This window comes from Rhinatrema bivittatum, chromosome 1 (genome assembly GCF_901001135.1).
Source record: "Rhinatrema bivittatum chromosome 1, aRhiBiv1.1, whole genome shotgun sequence".
NCBI classification, from domain to species: Eukaryota; Metazoa; Chordata; class Amphibia; order Gymnophiona; family Rhinatrematidae; genus Rhinatrema; species Rhinatrema bivittatum.
In genome coordinates this window covers 216,539,373-216,564,792 of record NC_042615.1, presented here as the reverse complement: position 1 = coordinate 216,564,792, position 25,420 = coordinate 216,539,373, and the positions used below count along the sequence as shown (strand labels likewise).

Below are 25,420 nucleotides of genomic sequence, written 5' to 3'. Positions count from 1 at the left end.
AATAAAAACGGTATGCAGTTAGCTAATTACATGTTGCCAGCTTTAAATATTGCCAGCCATTGTATATCTCCTTGTAAATCTTTGCTTATTTGCTGGTTTCAATCTCTGTGATATACATATGCTATAGAAAAATTGACCTATCAGGTTACAGATGGTTATCCTGGGATGATGGGTATTTAGAACCTTTTGAGGATAGTTGCGGTGAATGGGAATATGAAAATAAGCTTCTGCGAGATCGAGGGAAGCAAGGAACTCTCCGGGGCGGACCGCCGCAATGACCGCCCGCAGGGTTTCCATGTGGAAGTGGGGGATCTTGAGAGCCTGATTGACCCTCTTGAGGTCCAATATTGGGCGGAAGGACCTGTCCTTTTTGGGCACGATACTGCAATCTGTCAGTGCCAGGAGAAGTACTGCAGGGGATGGAGAAGTAGAAGCACTTAAAAAAAAAAAAAAGATGTGTTTAGGCTTTGGGAGGGCAGAGCAAGAAAGTGATCCAAGCCTGGGGGGGGGGGGGGGGGGGAATTACAAATTGTGAGCAGAGCTGAGTCTGCCAATGAAGGGAAGCCTAACATGCTGATGAGGGGTGAGGGGTAGGAAGCAGTTAAGGGATGAGTGAACCAAACCTGAAAAGGAGTGGAGTATCTAAGGAGACATGGGAAGAGCGAGACAGAAAGACAGTTAAAGGGGAAATGGAGAGCAGAGCTAGGTTAAGGGGGATGCAGGGAGTGGAGCACTTAGAGCGGTATTAAACCCCATCCCCAAATATAAAAGTCAAAGTAGGCCCATGTAGGCGGTGAAGAATTTAAAAAGTGCAAAGGGAGTAAGGTAGAGAGGTGAAGAAGAGGACAAGATGGAAAGTAGTGGAGGAAGAAGAGATTGGGAGAATGTGAGAGAAAGGAATGGTTGAGAGAGAGTGGTGGGGAAAGGCAAGGGTAGGGGCATGAGACTGATGTGGATGGGCTGTGAGAGAGAAGGAAGGGATGGGCTGGGGAGAATGACTGGTGGAACTTTGAGGGCTTTCCTAGTTTTTATTTTGGCCACATGAGTCTTCCCCGTGACCTTTTACCCTGCTGCTCAATCACACTCATAACCCACTGAGGTTCAGTTTTTCTGTTGTGCTGGGAGGGAGAGCCACTGTAATTTTTGTTGAGTACATTTTCAAAAGTTGGCTCTTATGATCTCACCTGATCATCATCTAGTTTATTACTAATTACACAATTTTAAATATTAAAATGAAATTACCCCTTCATTACTTAAAATATGAACCAGAAGACCATTGCCACATCCTAGGTCCAGAAAAGACTGTTTTTTACTCAATCTTTTTTCGACTCTGTCTTCTTCCCAAAGGAGCTGAACAAAATAAAGAAATAGACAATTAAGTTCCAGGCTTGGTATTTTCTCTCTTTCATAATAAGAAATTAACAATGACCTGCTTATAAAATGAACATTGTGATTTTTGGTTATGTAACTGCATAAAAACCCTCTACAACAACAGTAGGATAAATTAAATGGGTGATATTGTCCAATAGCATCAGGTTTCCATGAGATAAACTGCTTCTATGCATGGTTCCACCTCAACACAATGCTAATATCAATACACAGCAAAGCAAAACTAAAGTTACAGCACAAATCCACAATGCTGTTTTGCTATCCAATCTCCATTTTGGATTCCCACCTAACTTAACTAAGTGCACAAGTTTCTCTATAATGCAGCTATTTTCTCTCTGAAAAACATAATATAGTCATCAACTCTGAAAATCCCTCCATGCTAGGTTTCTATTCTGACTAACATTTTTAGGTCACAAAGTTAAATATTAAAGAAACTTTTGCTCTCCAAGTTTGTGCTTTTTTTTTTTTTTACTTGCTTACATAAAGTAGAATTGCTTATCTGTAACAGGTATCCTCCAAGGACAGCAGGATGTTAGTCCTCACACATGGGTGACATCATAGGATGGAGCCCAGCATGGAACTTTGAAAATTCTAGATTCTTTGAGATCAAACATGCCCTACTGAGCATGTGCGCTGTAGTCATCACCCTGCCCCCTAGAGTCCCTCAATCCATAACATAGCTAATATTTAGAGAAACCAACTCCCAGGGGAGGCAAGTAGGTTTCCTGAGGACTAACATCCTGCTGTCGTCTGAGAACACCTGTTATAGGTAGGCAACTCTGCTTTCTCCTAGGGCAAGCAGGATGGAGGTCCTCACACATGGGTGAATACCAAGCTATAAACTGTCTGCACAGTGCTGGAGCACTACCCCCGTCCTTTGCCTACGAGGCAGCCTACCCACCAGGCTGCAGAAGAGTTGAATTCTACAAAGAAAGCCAAGAAAGAGACAGACAAATCCCCATGCATAGCAGGGAAGTCTGAAGCAGGGGAGTGATGAGAGTGCAAACAGAAGCAACTGCGCATCACAGAAGACAGTACAAGCAGGGTTTCTGACAAAAACAGTGGATCTAGACCCTCCTGGTTACAGGAAGGACCCAGAGATGTTAACAAGAGAGACTCTAAGATGAAAACTGCACAGTTTCCTACGGTGTGAAAAAAACACAACCGAAAAACAAACTAGAGTCAGATGCCCTCCAGAAGAGACTGTCAACCACAGACAGCCAAAGGTCTGGATAAGAGTGCCCAGGTATGGCTGTAAGGCCAAATGGGCAGAAGAAACCCACCCCATGCTTGAAAGAAAAAGCAGCAAACCACAGCAGGGCCTGGGACAGACACTGCTGCCGAAGCATCAGACTTAGCTGACCGCATAGGACAGCATCAAGTGCTTCAGGGGATGAGCGACACTCTCCAAACCGACCTGAAGCCCAAAAACTCCTAGGCCTGAAGTTCACTCATTTTCACCAGTTAGAACAGGTACATCTATCCTGCCCTTTGGGCAACCTAGAGAATGAGAAAAATCTAAGGCAGTATTGGCCAGAGAATGGCGAAAATAAGTGGAAAAATATGGTGTATGCTTCTCTGCAGGTATACAGAGATATACCACTGCGTCTTAGCTTTACCTCCTTTCCCTTCGACAATTCAGTCGGAAGGGGTGAAGAACATACACACACAAGGAGGCAGACAGGAGGACTGCCAGGGCAAGCACAAGTCAACCGGTTGTCTATCTACCCCAAGTGAACTCACTGCCAAAACCAGCAGGTAGTAACCTACTGAGATAGAGCACTCAGCCTTCTTGAAACAGCGGATACTGAAAGCGATTACCCCAGGGGAGAAACTTCCTCTCCCCTAAGGGAGCACATGGCCCCGCAAGGAAAATGTTGCATGATCCAGGACTCCACGGTCCACAGAAGGGTGATCCTGAAAAAGGGGAAAAAACAAACAGCTTGCACACTACTGCGAACAAAGGACAGTGCCTTTTGTTGCAGGGTAGTCAGCCCCCAACTCCCTCAGCCATGGACATGGCAAAAAGGTGAAAGGCATGGATCACCCAGCTGATGGACTGAAACTCTCCTCACAGAGGAGGGTTCTGCAGGCAAGAATGACCAACGATAGCGATTCTTAAGAAAGATGCTTACGGAGTCCAGCAGATTCCAAAGTGACTTTCAAACAGGGAGAAACCTGGAGGGTCACCGGGGGGGTAACACTGGACAGGCTCCCTCATGGATAGACCTGTTGTGTCTTAGCGCACCCAAGGGAGAGTGGTATTCTTGACTATTCTAGGGGCTGGTGCCAGTCATAGGAGTGCCATTCCTTGTCCAGGAATGGAAAACGAGGGACACCCCTTGAAGGGGTGTATAGTCAGGCATCGAGACGGGAATCCAAAAGGGTTGCCCTGGAACCCAGTCAAGTCTCCCCTTCCAGAGGGGAGAGGGAAGCAGCAGTACCGGGGCCTAGCAACCCCCCAAAAGAGAGTTGAGGCACAATCATTGATCGCTGAGGCACCGATGCGACCAACCCACCACAGGAAGCTAGCTTCGGGAAGGGGAAGTCGCCACTGCAATCCCCAGCTGCAGACGGTCCAACAACCACCAATACCGCTCCCCAGCCCTGTCCTCCTAGAAGACGCGCGGATTCAAAGGCTCAAGGCTCCAGATCAGAGAAAAAACATTTAGCAGGCACAGAGCCCAGGGACTGTTCCACAAGAACTTGGTAGTGGCGAAATACATATGCCTCTGCTTGCGAAATGAGAGGGCACTGGAGCCACTCTCGCGATGTCCACTCACCTCAGAATCTGACCAGGAGTGCAGTCCTAAGCCAGCCCTACGGCTCTGGAACACAACCTGTTGTGACCGTCTGGAGGGAACAATCGACACACATCCCAACATTCAGGCAACAAAGGGAAACTGGAAGCCCTCTGCTGCGAAAGCTCGCTGGGCACACCCATGCTGTGGTAACCCATCCATGGATGGTGGCACATCCAGGATCCTGAGCGCCGAGCTTGTGGGAGAAATCCTACGCCCCAGCGAGGACCGAGAACCACATGCCCGAATCGGTGGCTACCTGCCGCCCCACAACCAAGCACAGAGTATGTAATGACACTTCCCCTATCTTTTTATTAATGTTAAATAATCCACCTATTAGAATGTCAACAATGTGCATACAAAGTAAATGAGTCATGAATGTTTTAAAAAGTTGACTATGACTTACCAATAAGTAAGTAGCTATGGCAACATCTTCATATACAAATTTTTCAGGATCTGTTACTTCAGGCCACACCTTTGAACAAAGAAATGCATCCATCATCAGTAGATTGCTATCCTTTTCTATTCCCCTCCAATGTGCTCCAGTTCATTCAGGTCCCACCTGGCATTCATGATGCACGCCTTTCAGTAATTTTGTTCTGTCACACAAACATTTCCATATAGCAGCACACTATGAGAAAGAGTGGGATTCAGTTCCTGCCTAAAGGCCCTCCCAATGCTACTCACTACCAGGTGCCCCGATAAGTGAAGAACCTGTATCCTTCTTCACTAAAGCTGGATACCTTCAGCAGAACTTCAAGCACAAACTGGCTTTAGGATTGAAAGAAAAAAAAAAGAACCCATGCACTCATCACAGATATAAACTGCTGCTCTACGGTATTGGCTTTTCATTTTCTATAATACTATTTTCATATTTGGCATTCTTAATTGTTTTAACATTAGTATAGTTCATGACTTTCTCTACTAAGTTAATTTTGGTGAACAATGCCAATGGAGTGTACAAGATCATACTGAACAGTTTCTTCTGCACATTAGAGAGAGCAGTCTTATTTCATATTGCCCTCTCCCACCTACGCAATGTCTAACAGCAGAGAATTGCACCAGCACAGAGCCCCAGTGCCAAGGGTCATACTTCCGATGAGTACTCAGATGATTTCTATAACACATTACCTTTACAGTCACTAAGATGTTAACACTGTCCTAAATAAGAAACTTATAAGACTGGATCCTATGAACTTCTTTCAACTTACTATTTAAGAGATTTATATACTGTATAATCAGTATAAAAGCAATAAAAGTGGTTTACAAATAATCATCAAAAAGAAAACACAAAACAAAAGTTAAAAAACAGAACTAAAACAAACTAAATACAAAAATAAAAACAATAAATCAAGTGAGCGCCCAGCTGCCTCCGCATCCTTGCTTGTGTCACCTTAGGAAACAAATGTGCTTTCACCTGCTCGCGAAACACATTCTCATAAGTAAAGCTATATTTTGTACATGGCATGAAGTGGTAGCTTTCACATGGGGGGGAAAAAAGGCAATTCATGAGATTATATAAAATTTCATGGCTTCCTACAGAAGAGCAGCATTCAGATGCAAGTGCTCTTGAAAAGATTTTAAGAGTATAAACTTTCTATTCATATTACATCTTCTTTTACTGTTATTAGTATGACCAGCATTTTTCCCCACACATATGCATAACCCTTTATTGCTTACCCAGCAATCTGTTGCTAAATCTGCTTGGCAAAATTGACTGCTAAATCTCCTATCCAACATGTCATTGCACATGTGCATGAAAATAGAGAATATGACTGCAGAGGTCATATTCTCTATTCTCAACAATTTGCTTCTTTTTGTTTTGCAATCCCATAAACCCTAGTTGATCACTGGTTTTCCCTTTACTTCTTTTCAATTAAGGATCCCCTGTATTTTTCCCAGGATTTCTTGAATTATGTTGCTCTTGATCTCCATGAATCCAACACCTTTTCCATGAAGACATATTTTCTACTACTACTCCTAAGACTACCCGCTTTAAGCCTCTCTTGTTCTAGAAATCTCTCCCTTGTACAGCATTTATACTTTTGAAGCATCTGGATGTATTCGACTGTCTGCACATTCTAATACACAGATGAAGTGCAGGAGATGAGAAGTGTATTTATTATGTATTTAAAATATTTGTATCCCGCTCTATCCTTTGTTCTAGACAGGTAATGACATTCTAGTTATAAAATTATGTCAAAACAAATTAGACAATGATTAAAGTAAAAGACAGACAACTCCATCAAGTGAACTGACATTCATGGAAATACTACATTAAACTATCCTCCATTAGTATTAACATGCCATTAAATTTACAAAGCTCACGGGAATTTTTTTTTTTTTTTTTTAAATTACCAACTAGTTATAAACAGCAGCTCACTAGGAGGTGCACAGTTCTGGGGGAATGTGTCTTTTTCAGCTTTTACCTTGACCATTTCTTTGTACTTGGCTTTCAGTTCTTGATAAAGCTCACTGTATCTAGCCACTGAAATGAGTGACAGAGTGTTTTTAAATTCACTTTTCTTGTTCTCCGTAGTCCATTTGGCCAGCTTAGACAAGAGCTCATTCCTCAGCCAAGAGGTTTTGGGATACACAATTCCGTCTGAATCCCAACTTTCTGCACTTAAAGTTGAAACAGAAAGGGACCTTCAAAATAAAAAGGAAAGAAGCATTAGATAATCTTGGGGGAATTTGCGCAGAATTGCCAAATTTTGCACAGAAAATAGCAAAGGAGACCCCAGCATGCCGCGAACGGAGCGCACCATTCGCGACAAAGATGAAGGCCCCCGGCGCGCCACAAACAGAGCGCGCGCGCCATTTGCAGCGAACATGGAGGCCCCCGGTGTGCCTCGAGACGCACTCCACTCGCGGCAAAGATGAAGACCCCAGTGAGCATGACTGTATGAAGAGAGGTGTGTGTGTGTGTGTGTGTGTGTAAGGAGGGGGAGGGGGTAGAGAGAGAGCAGGGGGGTGTGGGTTTTAGAGAGAAGGAGCCTATATGAGGAGATTGTGAAGGAGTGTGTATGTGTGAGAGAGATTGGGAGCTGGTGTGTATGAAAAAGGGATCCTGTTTATGTGAGGGTGCTGGCCTGTGTGAAGGGATTGTGTATGTGTGACAGAGAGGCTCTGCATGAGAGAGAGAGAGAGACACACATAGGTAGCCTGTGTGATGGTGTATGCGTGAGAGAGAAAGGGAGCTTGTGAGAGTGGGCATGCAAGAGTGAGGAACCCTATATGAGGGGATGTGTGCGCGCGAGAGAGTGAGGGAGCCTGTATGTGCACTAGAGAGAGGGAGAATGTGTGTGAGAAAGGGAGGGACAGAGGGAGTCTGTATGAGGGGCAGTACTGAGAACGGGGTCAAACTCTGCGTGGAGATAGAGTGGAAGGGAGAGATACTGGCAGGTGGAGGAGTTGGGGCCTAAGAGGGCAAAGTGGCCAGGGGAGTAAGGAGAGAGAGTGGAAGGTACATTCTTACAGTGAATTTCTAGGGACATTCTGCAACTCTAAGTAATAACTTTTTTCTGTATTAATTTAAAATGTAATTAAAGACTCATGTAAATTGTGTTATTTTGACCAATATAAAGTTTGCAGAATTTTAAGTTTTTGTGCACAGAATTTATATTTTTTTTGTGCAGAATTCCCCCAGGAGTAATTAATATAGTTAAATTTTGATAATTAAGCTTGTTTGCTTGTTCCCCTTCCAAATGGGATATATTTTTCTTTTGATTTCATTTTTCGTGCATTTGTAGACTTTTTTTTTCTCTCCAGAGCCCAACTTTTACTCCCAGCCCTTGACAAAATTTGCCTCTGCCTTGCACTCCTACTTTAAACAAATAGAGACAAGAAAGCTAAGGCAAAGCCATGTTACCACAAGGTCAGCATTAGAAATGATTCAGATAAACGCTGGCAAGTTTCTGTGCTGTTTCAGTACAGAAAAGGAAGTGCAGAGTCAGTGAAAAGAAACCTTGATATGCTCTCAGTTCCTCCATTTCATTCTGGAAAGCACTGTGTTAGAAGCAAGGAGGCAGCACTATATCCCTCACCTCTGGGCTCAGACTGCTGATACTTCTCATGCAATTATTTTCACATTCCAATTTTTCCCAGCTGCTCTACTATTAACACCAAATTTTATTCACTCTTTTTCTCTGTTCTGACAAAAAGACACCGATGAATCTTTGAATTTCCCTTGTCATACACTTATGTAAAATCCATTTTTCAAACTGAGAAAAATGTAGTTAAAATCATCATATAATGCTAAAGTCCAATTGGAGAATTTTAAAATGGAAGTAGTTTTATCACCTTTTACACAAATTATATGAATCACAGAAAACACATTTTAAAAATTCTGCTTATGTCACTAGCAAAAGTTGCACCCTCTAAAGGCCTCTTTCACAGATCAATGAGTCACTTTGCCATCTCAGTGAAGAACATTCATACATTTAAAAGAGAGTGTGCAAAAGAAAAAAAAAACATCCCTTTTGGTTTTCTTTTATTTTTGTTGTTGCATTTTTAATTTGTTTTGTTATGCATGTAAGATTGTTTCAGCATACATACAAATCAATTGTATGCATGTAAATATGATTTTACACACAAAATATTTATGCATACAAAATAACAAAATAATTTAAAATGAATAGCATGCCGGATATGTTTGAGGTTCTTAATGGATTTGAATGAAAATAATTTGTTTCAAATAAGCATGTGCTACACAGAATCACACAGCTGAGAGCAAGAGCTTTACAACAATATAAAGCTCCATTTTAAAGCATCAAACTGTCATATTAAAGAAACAAACAAATGTGCTCTTCAGAATTCAGTTGAAATTTATTTTATTTAGTGTTTTTTATTATACCGGCATTCATGATAGGTATCACATCATGCCGGTTTACATTTAACAGGGTGTGAAAAATACAAATAAATACAAAAAACTATAACAAGTGCATGGTTAGAAAATTGCAGTTACAATAAAACAGGGAAGTGCAAAACTGGGAGCAGAAGAGAAAGTAGAAGAAGGAGTTTAACGGAGAGCAAATTATTTACAATGTTATAGTATTAATGCAGTGAAGGAGATTGTTAACAGTGTATTGGTGATGTCTTATAGTAAATGGCCGGTACGTTAAGGATCAGTTGAGGTCTGGAAAGGCTCTCTTAAAAAGCCATGTTTTCAGCCTTTTCCTGAAGGTTGGTAGGCACGGTTCCTTTCGCAGGTCGGATGGGATGGAGTTCCATAAAAGTGGTCCTGCTGTTGAGAACGCTCTGTCTTTGAGGGATTTGTGTTGAAAGGTTTTGGCGTGTGGAACATGAAGGGATTCTTTATAAGACTCTCTGATGGGTCTGGAGGAGGTATGTTTTTTGAAAGGGATTTGTAAGTTGAGCGGAGCGTGATGATGGATGACTTTGTAAATGGTAGTGATGAACATCTTATTAAAGGACATTCTGTTTAAACAAAGGCAGAGGTGGGATTGTAATACTGAAAAGAGAAATGTGTAGAAGGGGACAAGGAAAAAGCAAAAATGCTATCCACTGAAGAAGGGATCTGAGGACCACCATTGTTTGTCGGCACGGTTAGTCATGGTATTGATAGAGATGCCACATCATTTATGGAGGTCGTGTGGAACTAGGAAAACCATGAGGACGGATGGAAAAAAATCCTAGGATATTAAAGGAAGAGCAGAAACGTTCTGGCAGGTCTGTTGAAGGAGTAGTTCAATAAATCTCTAGAGACTGGAGAAGGGCAGATGTTTCCCTTTTTATAAAAGGGGCAATAGGAGGAAGCTGAAAATTACAGACAGTCTAATTTCAGTGGTGGAAAACTTAAGCGGAAACTCTTCTGGAATAAAGGATAGTGAAGCATCTTCAATCTGGCAGGCTGTGAGATCCAAGACAGCATGGTTTTACCAGATGGAGATTGTGTCAGAAAAATCTAATCCATTTATTTTCATCTGACCAGAAAATTAGCTGAGGATGGGCACTACATATGGTATTCTTGGATTACAGCAAAGCCTTTGATATTGTCCCATACGGGTTATTAACCAAAACTGAGCAGTCTGTGTGGATCCTAAGGCAGTGGACTAGCTTAGAAATGGACCGAGCGACAGACATAAAGGGGAGTGATGACAAGAATTCACTTAGAGAAGAGAAAGGCGATTAGTGGAGTGCCTCAGGGATTGGTTCTGAGGCTTGCGTATGACAAAGATCTGCAACAGAGTGGACACCCCTTACAAGATATGAGACGTAATTTAGGAAAGTTCAAGGAGTGTCAGAATGCTCGAGTTTCAATACTAAAAAAAGAATGAAGAGTTATGCATTTGGGGCACACAATAAAATGAATGTGGATACATATAGTGTGCATCACTCAAGCAAGGCAAGCACTAAAGACATGTCTTATCCAATGTAAAAGATTTCACCCCAAAAGATGTACAAGACTACACTTATAAAATACCAGATAGCTGAGATGTCACCAGAGTGTAAAAGATTTAGAGGCGTAAGCTTTCGATGACAAGAGCCCACTTCAATAGATGAAAGAGACTTGTCTTTGAAAGCTTAAGCCTTAATAAATCTATCTATAAAAGGTGCCACCAGCCTCTGTGATATTTTTACCACTACATACTAACACAGCTATCCCTCTGGAAGTTTTATCATATAGCTGAGAAACTCTTGCCCAACAACTAACAAACACTTTTGCTATATACACAAGCAACATGTTGAATCACAGCTCTTTTGCAATCTTGTTAAATGTCCTCTTTTCTACATAGAGAACAGGAAAATTTGAACAGACCCTTTACTAAGCAATCTCCGCAGTGGGAATTATGGTAATTGAGCTAGCTGCTTATCTTCAGAGGGCCTTCAGAACACAGATGTTGCACCCTGCTTTTATTGGGCCCAATGTAATGAGACACACAGCTGGGCACAATTTTACTCTCCCTCCCAACGTAGTAAGGAGTTTTACAAATAAAAAATGGGTGCGTAGAGCTGTATGCACTGTTTAGAATGCTTGCATGGAAATCCCATGCAAATGAAGGCATTAGTTATCACCCCTTAACAGAGAGGTGCGCTGGCTTAATGAGAAATTGTTACTTACTGATAATTTCCTTTTCTATAATCTAGAAAAATGTGTTCAGGACTGGTGGCTTATGCACCTCTATCAGAAGATGGAGAACACTGGCATCACAGTATATATACTCCTACAGTGACATCAGCCTGCCAATATTCTCTTCAAATGCAACTGTGGACAGACTAGCAAAAACAGATAACCATTTCAATACTTAGCCAACATGAATCATTGAGCTCAAATACATTAACAATAGTCTAGGGGCTGGAGTAATACTTAACAGTAGTAATTTCTCATTTCCGAGCACCTACACAGATGGGTTCAGGACCAGTGGGATGTACTCAAGCTATGCCCGACTAGGGCAAGAGGCTGCCTGTGGTCCAGTCAAAAATCACACATGCAAAGGCTGCGTCCTCCCGGGTCTGCACATCCAGACGATAATACCTGGAAAAGATGTGTAAGGAGGACCACGTCACAGCTCGGCAAATGTCAATGGGAGAGAATAACCTAACCACTGCCCTTGACACTGCCTGAGCCCTGGTGGAATGAGCCCTTACCTGAGTAGGCAATGGCTTTTCAGCAGCCACGACTACCTCCTTAATCCAGAAAGCTATTGTAGCCCACGAAGCCGGCTCACCCTGTTTACTTCCACCATGAAGGACAAATAGGCGATCCATATTTTGGAAAGATACTCTAGATACCTCAGGACATGTCTTGACATCCAAGGGATGCAACAGGCGATAATCCTCTGCATCCCTTTCCTTAACTGCAAGAAAATGCAAGAAAATGGTTTGATGCAACTGAAAATCTGAAACCACTTTAAGCGAGAAAGAAGAACGGTATGCAGTTGAATTGCTCCTGGAGTCACCCAAAGGAACGGTTCCCAAGGCAAGGCTGCAACTCAGAAATTCAACGTGCAGAACATAACACCAACAGAAACACCATTTTCAAGGTCAGTAAGCACAAGGAAAGGGAGTGCATCAGTCAAAACGTAGAACCCACCAAAAAGTCCAAAACCAAATTAAGACTCCACAAGAGTACCAGTTATCTCAAAGGAGGACAAAGATGTTTCACTTCCCTCAAGAAACGGGCCACATCAGGATGAGACAACATGGATTCACCATTCACCTCACCCCTGAAACAGGCAAGATCTGCTACCTGTACCTTCAAGGAATTAAGGGTCAATCCTTTATTCAACCCATCCTACAAAAATTCCAAAATGAGTGGGATGCTAACTGAATGAGGAAACACTTCTCAATCTTCACACCAAGCCTCAAATACTTGCCAAACCCATACATAGGCTAAGGAAGTGGAGAATTTTCGTGCTCATAGCAAGCTGGCAATCATCACGGTAGAATATCCACGCTTCAACAAGCAAGCCCTCTCAAGGGCCACGCCATAAGACAAAACGGATCTACGTGAAGGACAGGTCCCTGCTGCAACAGATTCCTGTGTGTTGGAAGTTGAAGGGGGTAAGTCTAAGAGGAGTCTTTGCAGATCTGCATACCATAGTCTTCTGGGCTAATCCGGTGCCACCAAAAGTACCATCCCCCTGTATCTTCGATCCTGTAAACTATTCTGCCCAACATGGGCCATGGAGGAAAGGCATACAGCAGCTTGTCCTCCGGCCAGACCTGCATGAGAGCATCGATACCCAAGGACTTTGGATCTCTCCTGCGACTGAAGAATCGAGGAAAATCAGCACTGCGAGAAGTCACCAGCAGGTCTAGGAATGGAAGGCCCCAGTGATCCACTATTAGCTGAAATGCCTCATCCGACAATACCCATTCTCTTGGGTCCAGACTGTCCCTGCTAAGAAAGTCTGCTCTTACATTGTCTTTTCCAGCAATGTGTGAGACAGAGATCTCCTGAAGATAGACCACCTTATGGAATGGGCAGAAGTGTATTTCCTGTGTCACTTGCTGGTTCTTGGTTCCTCCCTACCAATTGATGTAAGCCACCGTTGTGGCATTGTCCAACATTACTCAGTCTGCTCAACCCTGCAGCCTGTCACTGAACTGCAAGCGCGCCAACCGGACTGCCTGGGCATCAGCCAATTGATGTTCCAGAGAGACTCCTTTGAATTCCAGCACCCTTGTGCTGATAGTTCCTGACAGTGGGTTCCCCAACCCTGGAGGTTCTCATCTGACGTGAGTACCAACCAGTCAGGGAGTTTCCCTGATATCACCGTTCTCAGATGATCTGCTTCTAACCACCACTGGAGGTGAGAGCAGACTTCCACTAGCAAGTAGAGCCAAATAGAGTAGACCTGAGACTGTGGGTTCCAATGAAACATCAGGAAGCAGTGAAGAGGACATATGCGCGCCGTCACCCATGGCACCACTTCCAGGGTTGCAGCCAAACTGAGTACCTGTAGTTAGGTCAACACTGCTGGGAGTTCACCAAGAGACGTACTTGTGTCATCAACTTCTGATACGAGCTTCTGGCAAGAAAATGTTTCCCTGCCTCATGTCAAACCAAATATCCAGATACTCCAATGACCGAGATGGCTGAAGACTACTCTTGACTAGGTTCACCACCCAAATGAACTCTTGCAATAAGGAGAGCACCTTGAGGGTCACCAGTCGGCTCTCTTCCAGAGACTTGGCCAGAATCAGCCAGTCATCCAAATATGGATGAACTAGAATCCCATCCTCTCCCAATTCTACAGCCATCACCACCAAAACATTGGAAAATGATTTGGGTGCAGTGGCCTGATCAAAGGCAATGCTCAAAACTGATAATAGCACCCCAACACCTCAAAACGCAGAAAACGTTGGTGCTCCAATTAGATGGAAATATGGAGGTATGCCTTGGACAGATCTAAGGTGGTCAAATATCCCCCCCAACTGCACAGCCAGTATCACCAAGTGCAAAGTTTCCATGCGAAAATGAGTCACCTGTAAATGATGGTTGACCCCTTTGAGATCCAGGATGGGACGAAAGGAGCCCTCCTTCTTGGGCACAACAAAATAAATGGAATATCGCCCCATATTTTCTTGAAACGTGGGTTCTAGAATCACAGCCCTCAGACTGAGGAGCCTTGACAGAATAGACTCCATTGCCTGCTTCTTCTGCATGGAGTGGCAGGGAGACACCATTAACAGGTCCCGAGGAATACGGTTAAAGTCCAGCGCATATCCTTCTCGTATTGCTTCCAGGACCCACTGATCCGATGTGATCTCTACCCACCTCTGATAAAAAGAGAGAAAGGCATCCTCCTATCTCTTGTTCCCAAATCTTCATTGGGAAGCTCAGAGGTGCCACTCCCCAAGCCTGCGCCCTGTCTGGGCAGCCTGGGATGAAAGGGCTGAGACTTACTGAAAGGATGAGTCCTCTGAAAGGTCACTCCTCAGTAGGGTTGAAAATGCTTGGATCCCCAAGCATGACATCTCATGGAAAAGAAGCGCGGTGTCGGCTTCTTATCCTCTGGCAACCAAGGAACCGGGGATTCACCCCACTTACTGGCCAGTTTCTCCAACTTACTTCCAAATAAGAACAAGCCTTCAAAGGGCAATTTCGTAAAGTTAGCCTTATAGGTCGCATCGACCAACCAATTTCTCAGCCATAACAGACACCAGGCCACTATTACTGAAGCTACCCCTCTGGCGAAGTGCGCACCAAATCGCAGCCCACATCTGCCAAAAAGGTAGCTGCGGGCTCCATAATTGCCTTGGAATTCACTCCAGAGTCATTGACAACCTGAAAGAGAAGTAAACAAGAGCTATCTGCAATGTCATTGCCACTGCTTCAAATGCTTGTTTAAGGATGGTCTCAATCCTCCTATCATGTGGAATGCTTTGCCAGATCCCCTACAACAAATCTCTTGCAGGAAGGAATTTAAGAAAGCGTTAAAAACCCATCTGTTTTCTGAAGCGTTTGGGAATTCAGAATCAACTAGTTAATTCAGTTAAAGTTATTAAAAATTAATCTGTGGAAACATGTTTGAGGAGAGAAAGTTTCTTTGTTACTTTAATTATTTTTTCCCACTTTTGAGTTTTTAAAAGTAATGGCCAATTCTTGTAATCTTTGACTCACTTATTTTTAAGTTATTGATCATGATTTTAAATTTGTATTTTTATTCAAACTTAGTTTATTTTTATTTTATTTCTTTATTCTTTTAAACTTATATTTTTAGACTTTAGAAGTTATTTTGTGTTGATTTGTTATAATCACATTGTTGTAAACCGCTTTGGTCAATGTCTCATTGGTAAAACGGTATATAAATATGTTAAATAAATACAAAAATAAAATCTTTCAAGGCCGCTCCTCCCTCTAAGGGGATAGTCGCCCATTTGGAGACTGCACAAACAAGTGTGTCCACTTTCAGAAAATGGAAATGCTTTCTCACCACTTACTCCAAGGGGTATAGACCTTCTAAAACTTGGCCCCCCTTGAAATCAGCCTCTGGAGCACCCACTCAAGATCAATCAATTCTTGAATAGCCTGCATAACAGGGAAAAAGCAAGAGGCTTTACACAAGGAAACCAAAATGGGATTTTTCTTCGGCTCAGAACTGGAATCCGTTCCAGGCACTCTCAGCATTTTCAAAGTCTGGGTAATCAGAGCCAGTAGCTCATCTCTATAAAAGAACCATATGGTTCCAGCCCTGGAGGAATTTCCTCATTCTCCAGGGAATCAAGATCAGCCTCGCCATCCATGGCATCCCGGTCCTTATTGGGAAGTCCTACAGCTGATCTAGGTGTATTCATTTGCTTAAACAGCAGTAAGAGGCTGCAGCTCTGCCCTGGCAAGATTGGACTGGGCTGAGGATTGTGCCTAAAGAAAGGATTGCAACCCCTGAAAAAATTCTACCCAAGGAAAGGCAGAAAGATCCAAACCAGGAGGCACCTGCGCTGCGCCCAGTGAGCTACTTTCCACCTCTGACAAAACAGTTAAGGGAGTTCCAAGATCAAGCGTTCCTCCTGACATGTCTTGACCTAGGCCCTCATCAGGTTGGGAAGAATCAGGCTTAGAAAATCAGAGGAAGATAAATCTCCCTGAGCCTCCAAACAGCACAGGCAGAAGTTAGAAATCACGCCAGGCTAAGATGCCCGAATATGACAGGCAGGGCCATAGAGAAAGACATTTGATTTCTAAGCTATAGGTGCCATTCTTTCTTCTTTTTTTTTTTTTTTAATTATGCATCCAACATTTTAGGCGTCACAAGATTAGGCATCCCAAAGATAAACACATAATCAACGTGCCCAAGATAAGCGCATGGTTTAAGTGCGTGTCTAGTTCAAATGCTGCTTAAATTGGATGCCCAAACCGACACCCATTTAAGTGTCCAAAAACTGGATGCACAACCCAGATGTACTGCCTCAACCGATGCACCTCAAGAGGGCAGGTGAGCACACAGGCAAAGTGCACAAAACACCAGTGCAGCCTAACATGTGGCGCACAGGAGAAAAGCCTCAGAGCGGAGTCTAGCTGATAGAGGCTGCTCAAACCACCAGGCTGCTCACATCCCTTAAACCTCCCTCAGATTGAGATGAACGTCAGAACGGCGCACGGAGACCGGGTAAGGAGGAAGCCCTACACAAAAACCCTATTTAGGCGTCTCTGTATTTTTTTTTTTTTTAATCTTGCCAGTCTTTCCCAGTTGAGTACAGAGACGGTCTCCAGCTGCAGGGGAAGAGCGCAAATGCCGTCACTGCCGCACTTGGCTTCCTGTACCCATTGCCTTTCAACTGTCCATTCAGCTAAGTCCAGGCCAGCCGAAACCATGGCACTCATCTGAGGGACCAGGGAAATCACCTAAGGAAGGGACCATTTGGTATCACCACAGGAGAGCAGGGCAAATTAATTTTCCTTTTATTTCTCCTTCCAAAATCTAAAAGCAATCCCCTATAGGGAAATGCACGTCAACCATCTTGTGGAAACAGAGAATACTGGAAGGCTATCATCACTGCAGGAATATATATACTGTGACATAAGTTTACTCCATCTCCATCTGCTGGTAGAGGTGCATAACCTACTGATCCCAAACCCATCTGCTGGTAGAGGTGCATAACCTACTGATCCCAAACCCATCTGTCTAGGTGCTAGGAAACTCATGTTTTCTTAGTGCTAGAAATTTTAGTCCTGGTCTGAGGTTGTAAAGATGCACTGCAAAGTTCTTATACCTTTTACAGGTGTATTTTCATACCTCAAAGCCTCCAAAGGAGCAAGGCAAAGGCCCCATACTTTCTTGAGATGTAGGCACTAGAACTACAACCCTCAGCCTGAGGAACCTCAAAAGCATAGATTCCACTTCCTGCTTCTTCTGCAGGGAGTGGTAAGGAGACACCAAGAACACGTCTTGAGGAATAGTACAAAATTCCAGCACATATCCTTCTTGTATCACCTCCAGGACAGACTGATCCAATGTGATCTCGACCCACCTCTGATAAAAGAAAGAGGTGTCCCCCTCTCTCTCTTGTTCCTGAAGGTGGGTCGACAAAACTTCATTGGGAAGCTTGGGAGGATCCACCACCTAAGCCTGCTCCTCTTCGGGGGGCTGTTGGGGACGAAAGGACTGAAACCTACCGAAAGGTTGAGTCCTCTGAAAGGTCGATCCTCTGTAGGGACGAAAGCAATTGGAACCCTGGAGACTACCTCTCATACCAGAGGGGCACTGCAACTGCTTATTATCATCTGGCAACCGAGGGACCGGAGATTTATCCCAACTTGCTCTCAAACAAGAGTGAGCCATTAAAAGGCATTCTGGTAAGATTAGCTTTGGAGGCTGCGTCAGCTGACCAATTTTGCAACCTACCACCGAAGCCACTCTTTCTGCAGAGGTATGGACCAAATCACAGCCCACATCAGCTAAGGAGGCGGCAGCAGGTTCCATAACCGCTCTGGAATTCACTCCAGAATCATCAGCTTTCTGAGAGCAGCAGACAAGATCTTGCCACTAGGGCACAACAAGAAGCTATCTGCAAAGTCATTGACACTGCTTCAAAGGCTTTAAGGATAGATAGCCTCAATCCTCCTATCATGCACATCCTTCAGGGCCACACCTCCCTCCACGGGGATAGTTGTCCACTTAGAGATGGCACAGACCAGCGCATTCACTTTGGGAAAACGCAAACGCTCCCTCACCACTGGATCCAGGGAGTACAGACCTTCCAATGTCCAACCCCCCCCTTTGAAAGTTGCCTCTGGGGCGCCCCATTCAAGATCAATCAATTCCTGAATGGCATCCATAACAGGGAAAAAACAAGAAGCTTTATGCAAGGAAACCAAAATGAGATTCTTCTTCAGTCCAGACATGGAATTTGCACCAGGAAGACCCAGCATCTTTAAGGTCTGAGAAATCAGGGCCGACAGAACATCTCTATGAAAGAACTGCAACATGGTCAGACATGGTTCTAGTTCTGAAGGAACTTCCCCATCTTCCAGGGAATCAGGATCTGCCTCATCAATGCCATCCGGGTTCCTATTGGGATTACCCGCAGAGAACAGAGGCATATTCTGGTGCTTAAAACATAGGACTGGAAGAGGGAAGGGCCACCTGCTGAGAGTCCGACCTGACAGGAGTGGGTGAAGCAGAGGACTGCGCCTGAACAAAGGATTGCAAAACCTCCACCCAAGTAAAGGCAGCCAAATCCAGGCCAAACCCAGAAGCAACTGGAGCAGGGCCCACTGAACTGCCATCCGCTGCGGAGGAACCAATCAAGGAAGTTCCAAGATCAGCGTATCTGCAGACAGATCCTTAACCAGATCATCATCAGGCTAGGAGGATCTAGGTTTAGTGAAATCAGTGGAAGACAACTCTCACTGAGCCTCTAAACAGTGCTGACATATGATAGAAGACCTGTCAGGCTGAGATGCCCAAATATGACAGACAGAGAGAGAAAGGTACTTAGGTTTCTTGCTCAATGGCACCATTATTGCACAGGACCGGAGAATGTGCATCCAGCCAGCTCGTGCTGAAAAAATTTAACACACAGAATTTATGCGCACAAAAATTAAGCGCCCCAAAAGCACACGTACAAACCGTGTGCCAAAGCCTGGGCACTTAAAAAGTCATCACGTAAAAGGCGCACCAAAAACTGAGCACACTGCACACAATGACGTCCTGTAGAGGGCAGTGAAGCACGCACAGAAACACTCGAAAATGCTGCCGTGGCCTACCATGCAGTGCACAGGCAAAATGCTTAACTGCGGAGCCTAGCTCACTGGGGTCGCTCAACCCGCCAGGCTGCCCCGTTCCCCTAGCCCCCAAGGCAGCGGAAACAAACATCAGAACGGTGCGCTGAGCATGGAGACAGTCCTACAAAGTCCTCTACAGTCTGTCTTTGTTTGTTTTTTTCTTTTAAACTTACCCAAGCTCAGCTTTACCAGCTGAGTACGAACATGGGCTCCTGCTGTGGGGGGAGAGGGCATGTGCCATCATTGCCACGCTCAGCCACCTGCATCCGTTGTCTTTCAGCTGTACAATCAGCGAAGCACACGCCGGGAAACTCAGCTACCGGACCAAGGCACACATCTGAGGGACCATGGAAATCAGCTCAGGAATTCTCAACTGGAGGAGGGACCATCTGGTATCACCATAAGAGATGTATGTGAGTGGTATTGTGCACCGACTGTCTAAAGCACCTCTTTCTGCTGTATACCTGAATACTAGTTTAGATTAAGAATACAGAGGACCCTGCCTATGTGCTGGAATGCAGCCAGCCAACACCCCAGACCCATTAGCTGATTGGTCTAATACATTCTCAAATCAAATGGACTATACTTATCTAGAAACAACACTCTGAATGTGCTCTGATTGGTCAGTATGTCTTTCCTTATTCAATTTTAAAATTCTCCTTCCAAAATCTGAAGTAATCCCGATAGGGAGAAGCATGCTCACCATCTGCTGGAGACAGAGAATACTGGCAGGCTGGTGTCCCTGCAGGAATATATACACTAAATTTTATCTGCCATTTGGATACCCAGTCTTCATGTCTTGCAAGGTCCTCCTGCAATTTATCACAATCTGCTTGTGATTTAACAGCTCTGAATAATTTGTCAGCTGCAAATCTAATCCCCTCACTCTTTGTTCCTTTCCAGATCATTTATAAATATATTTAAAAACACCGGTCCCAGTACAGATCCCCGAGGCACTCCACTGTTTACTTTTCTCCACTGAGAAAACTGACTTACAAGAATTAAATCTTATTAGCATATGAGATAAAATTATAATGCCAACCAATTAGGAAAATGTTATGTTAACTAAGTAACTAACTCACTGGTGTGCAAATAAGAGGGGGTGATCTATTTAACTTATTGTACCAATAACTTTTTCTGAGACTGCTTCTGAATTGACCTTGCTGGTAACTGCACTCTCCTGGGATATCTCAATAAATGACTTTTCTCTTTTAGCTGCCAGTGTTAAGTTTCTTTACAGTCTACAACAAAGTGGAATAAAGTTTCTAGTGCTAAAAGACTAAAGATTGCAAGACTATGGATCTCAACAGGTGTGTTGAGACACACTAGTGTGTCACAAGGCTCCAGGAGGTGTGACATGGGCCCTGCCAGTAGCTGCTCTCTCATCAGCCTAGGTGGGAGTTGGATGACTTCTCCTTTATCTGGCCTGAAAGGAGGCTGTTCTTGCTTCCTTCTCTTCCTGGCCCATTAGAAGACTGTTTCCTTCTCCTTCACCCAAATCAGAGCAAGATATCACCAACCCCTGCTCTTCTGGGCCCGACAGGACACCAACTTTATTTTCCCCTAATGAGCCTGGCAGTGATGCTGCTGATACTTTCTTCATCCCACAGGGCCTGAAAGTGACAGCAGGCACAAAAGAGAGAGAGGTGTGTGCTCTAAACACTGACTTCTGCTGCCACTACCTCCACCTCCTTTCCCCAGTGTTTCTTGCCCTCATCTGTTGTTGGTAAGGAAGGAGACAGATTTTGGACTGGAGGCTTTTCTACTGGCTGGGAGCCAGAAGGATGGAGAAATGTGGATTCTAGATAGGAAGGGGTGGGGGAGAAGATGTGGGTGCCATTATAGAAGGAAGAGTAGAGGAGAAAGGGGGTGTGTGGGTGCTGCTAGGCAGGGAGAGGTGGGGAAGAAAAGATATCAGGAGTTTGTTGAATGAGTGGGGGAAAGAAGGGGTCTGGGAAGGCTGCTGTGCATGGAGGAGTGGAGAAGAAAGGAGCTGTAAGTGTTGCAAGGGAAGGGTTGGGCAAAAGAGACGAGGTATAGGTGCATTTAGGCAGAGGGTGTGGAAGAGTGATGAGGTGTGGGTGCTACTAGGCATGGAGATGTGGAGGAAAAAGGGAATCAAGAGTCGGTCCAGGCTACTGGGCAGGGAGCAGTAGAGGAGAGAAGGGTGGGGGGGGCAGAGGAATGCTGAACAGGAAGGGGTGAGAGGAGAAAAGGGAACAGGTAGACTTAAGCAGGGAAAAGATGGAGTACAGGGAAGTGAATGCAGGGATACGAGCATGTGAGAGGATGATTGAAAGGGTGGTAGCTGGGAGAAGAGAGGGATGATGGCATGCAGCAGGAGTGACAGGGCACAAAAGAGTTATGTCAGTTTTGGGAACATTCATTTCTTCTGTTTTTGTACTTTGTTTAGTGTAGAAGGAAATGAAAAAAAAAAAAAAAAAAAAAAGAGTGGCTCCTTGTTATTTCCATTCCAGTTTTTATCTCCACACTTGCAATCTGTAGTCTTTTATTCTGTATTTGGTGAAGGTCGTTCTTTGTGTGTAATTGATATGAAGTATTTTACTAGCATGTAGGGATTTGTATTAGTTGCATCTGCTGTGTTTTCACAATAGGAAATCCACTTCTGGTGTACTGCTGCCTTTTCATAGGTAAGGACACTACTGTTTGAGTCCTTTAGTGCTTCTATGGTATGCGCCTGATAGCAGAGGGAGTTTGTGTTGCTGTTACTGAGATAACGCTAGACAATTGTTTTGTATGGTGAATAGTATGGGTCAAGGTCCTCATTCTGGTGGGGCAGGGAAGGGATTCTTGTGGATGCAGAGTACATGTTTGCATTTAGCTATGGGTGGTCAAATGTTCAGTGTGTCATGCATGTGAGCATCATATGTGTCAGATATATCCTGACAGAAAAAAGGTTGAAAACCACTGTGTTAGGCTATGGGCAGAAGCCAGAGTTCTGGGGCTGGGACCCGTAGTCAGTATTTTATGCACTGAAATGTTTTGTACAAAAAAAGCAAGTTTTATGGAGCATGAAATATGACTGATATGCACAAAAATACTTTGTGCACTAATCCTTTTCTGTGTGTACACTTTCTGGTTTCTGCACATTTTAACTTCCACTGCATTAGCTTACTGCATTGGGAGTTAAAAAAAAAAAAAAAAAAAAAAAAAAGTTAGCTTGTGCATTAAAGCTGCACTGAAATCCAGCACAAACTTTTAAAACATAAGCTAATTACATTGCTGTAATGATCCCTTTAAATCCCAGCTCATCCTATTAATGTTACCTACGGTCATGTTAGAAGAATGAGGTGGCAAACCAATCAACCCAATGGAAAAAAAACAAAACAATATTTTTCTCAGATCATAAGATAACATACAAAAATAAAATACCAGAAAAAATAAAATTGTTTTCTTAGGTTTTTTTGGTGTTAAAAAAAAACAGTAAAAACATCACACATTATAATTTAGCATGAAATATTTACCCAGTCTCACCATTCATCATCTTTGACATGTGCAAGTTGAATTTGATAAATGTTGCTCTTTTTGACCCGAAAAAGTCCTCTTTCATCTTCTTCCAAAGGTATGAATGTCACTGCTCCCTTCTCAACATCTAAAAAAGTTGAAACAGACAACTTGTTAAAAGTGGAAGCATTTCAATAAGCTGTTTATTAGCTTATGATGGGTTCAGTTTATCCACATCAAGATTTTTGTTTTTAAACTAAGAAACTGCTGCACCAAGTATACAGATACAGTATTATTTCTATAATATACCCCCAAAATATTTTCTTCTCAGATAATCAGGCTGTATTCAAATTCAAAAAGCAGCTCATTCATGACTAGAAATGATTGGTGCAGCAAGGATTGACAGCCCTAATTTTCTACCGTGTGGTAGAGTTCTGATATACTGTACAGAGAAGCATTACTGAGACATTCAACCTCCACTATAAGTAAAGCAGTAAAAAGAAAAATTCACAATTTGGAACGCTAAATGCAATTTCCACTTTTAATTTCTAATTTTGCTCACTACTTCATATTGGCAAAATTACAAAGTAACATTGCTTTTATAAACTGAAGATATGTTTTTCTATATTAATTTTGCTCTGGGTCCTTTATTAGATTCTGGATGATAGGAAAATTGGTTCTTACCTGCTAATTTTCATTCCTGTAGTACCACGGATCAGTCCAGAACGTGGGTTTAGCCTCCTGTCCAGCAGATGGAGACAGACCAAAACTGTGAGGGTATCCTACATCAGGACGGAACCTACCCTACACCCCTTCAATATAAAGTACTTTCAAAGCAGATACGACTTCCCAAGGATCAAGCAAGCAGCAAGGAAATAAACTGGTAAATTTAACAAGTGAACAACTGAAAGAATTCTGAATGAACAAGAACGCTCTTACTTAAAATATTGTATTTTCATATGTAAGATGCTTCCGGTGCCTTGAGTACGAATAGTCAAAAAATTACCAAAGCTTCCCTAAACAGGGGGGGGGGGGGGGGGGGACGACTGAGATAGTCCCGCCACCCGAAGGAGCCAAAAACTGGAGCCTGCACATCAAGGCGGTAATGACGAGCAAAAGTATGCAGGGACTTCCAAGTCACAGCCCTACATATTTCCTGCGGAGAGACCGATTGACTCTCTGCCCAAGAAGTAGCCCGAGACCATAAGGAATGAGCTTTTAAACCTTCCGGCACTGGCCGACCCTTACAGATGTTAAGCCGACGCAATGGCCTCCTTTAGCCAATGCGCAATAGTGGCCTTGGAAGCCTTGTTACCTTTATTTGGACCACTCCACAGAACAAACAAGTGGTCAGAGACCTGGAACTCATTTGTAACCTGGAGGTAACGCAGCAAGACCCGTTTTACATCGAGGCATCGCAGATCACCTCCAGATGTATTTGTTACTTCTGACGAAGAAAAAGCCGGAAGTTCCACGGATTGATTGACATGAAAGGAAGATAAGACCTTTGGTAAGTCTTAAGGGATATCCCTGAATCAGAAAAACGTAGAAAAGGTTCCCTGCACGACAACGCTTGGAGCTCTGAGACTCTTCTGGCTGAACAAATGGACACCAAAAAGACTGTTTTGAGAGTCAAATCCTTAAGTGTAGCCCGCCTTAAAAGGTTCAAAAGGAGCTTCACAGAGAACCCGGAGAACCAAGTTAAGACTCCACTACAGAAAAGTAACCCGAACCAGAGGATTCAAGTGCTTGGCTCCCTTGAGAAAACGGATGACATCTGGATGAGCCGCCACTGAGTAATCGTCAATGGTACCTAAGAGAGAGCTGAGAGTGGAGACTTGCACTCGCAAGGAACTGAAAGACAAGCCCTTGGAGAGACCGTTCTGGAGAAAGGAAAGGACCTGGGAAACCAGAGCCTTATGAGCCGATACACCAGAGGCAGCACGTGCACTTTCGAAAACCTTCCATACTCGGACATAAGCAAGCGAGGTAGTCTGCTTCCTGGCCCGCAACAGAGTGGATATAACCTCTTTCTTATATCCCTTCTTTCTCAATCTCCACCGTTCAAAAGCTAGGCCACTAGACAGAAGCGATCCGCCTGATCGAAAAATACGGAACCCTGTCAAAGAAGATGGGGAAGATGACCGAGGCGGAGAGGGCAGTCCATGGCGAGATTGGCGAGATTCACAAGGTCCACAAACCACGGTCTGCATGGCCACTCTGGGACCGCGATGAAGCTCGATTCTTTGGAGCACTTTGCCCACTAACGGCCAAGGAGGGAACACGTACAGTAGAACATCGTGGGACCAGGGAAGGACCAAGTCATCTATCCCTTCCACTCAATGTTCCCGTCTGCAGCTGAAGAGCAGAGGAGCTTTCGCATTGCTCATGGTGACCATCAGATCCAAGTGAGGGGGACCCCACCTGCGGATAATCAGGTTCATTGCTGTGTCTTACAACTCCCACTCACCGGGGTCTAGCCGCTGGCAATTGAGGAAATCCGCCTGAACGTTCTCCTTCCCTGCTAATCGCTCTAGGTGACGCTCCGCCCATGTGAAGAGCTTGCTGG

The 25,420-nt window shown here is 43.9% G+C and overlaps 1 protein-coding gene across 5 annotated transcripts in view; it reads right to left on the bottom strand.

The window, feature by feature from the left end:
• TRMT44 (tRNA methyltransferase 44 homolog) overlaps positions 1 to 25,420 on the bottom strand; it is a 105,081-nt gene that overhangs the window by 68,563 nt on the left and 11,098 nt on the right. For 3 of the 5 annotated variants that reach the window (XM_029591782.1, XM_029591800.1, XM_029591790.1), the window contains exons 2-5: positions 22,882 to 22,999; positions 6,620 to 6,839; positions 4,597 to 4,665; positions 1,243 to 1,350 (exon numbers count right to left, since the gene is read on the bottom strand). In XM_029591782.1, coding sequence (XP_029447642.1) covers positions 1,243 to 1,350; positions 4,597 to 4,665; positions 6,620 to 6,839; positions 22,882 to 22,999 — 515 coding nt within the window. Of the gene's footprint in view, positions 1 to 1,242; positions 1,351 to 4,596; positions 4,666 to 6,619; positions 6,840 to 19,559; positions 19,776 to 22,871; positions 23,000 to 25,420 lie in introns of those variants that run through there. The other 2 variants (XM_029591818.1, XM_029591810.1) reach the window with 2 other exon arrangements.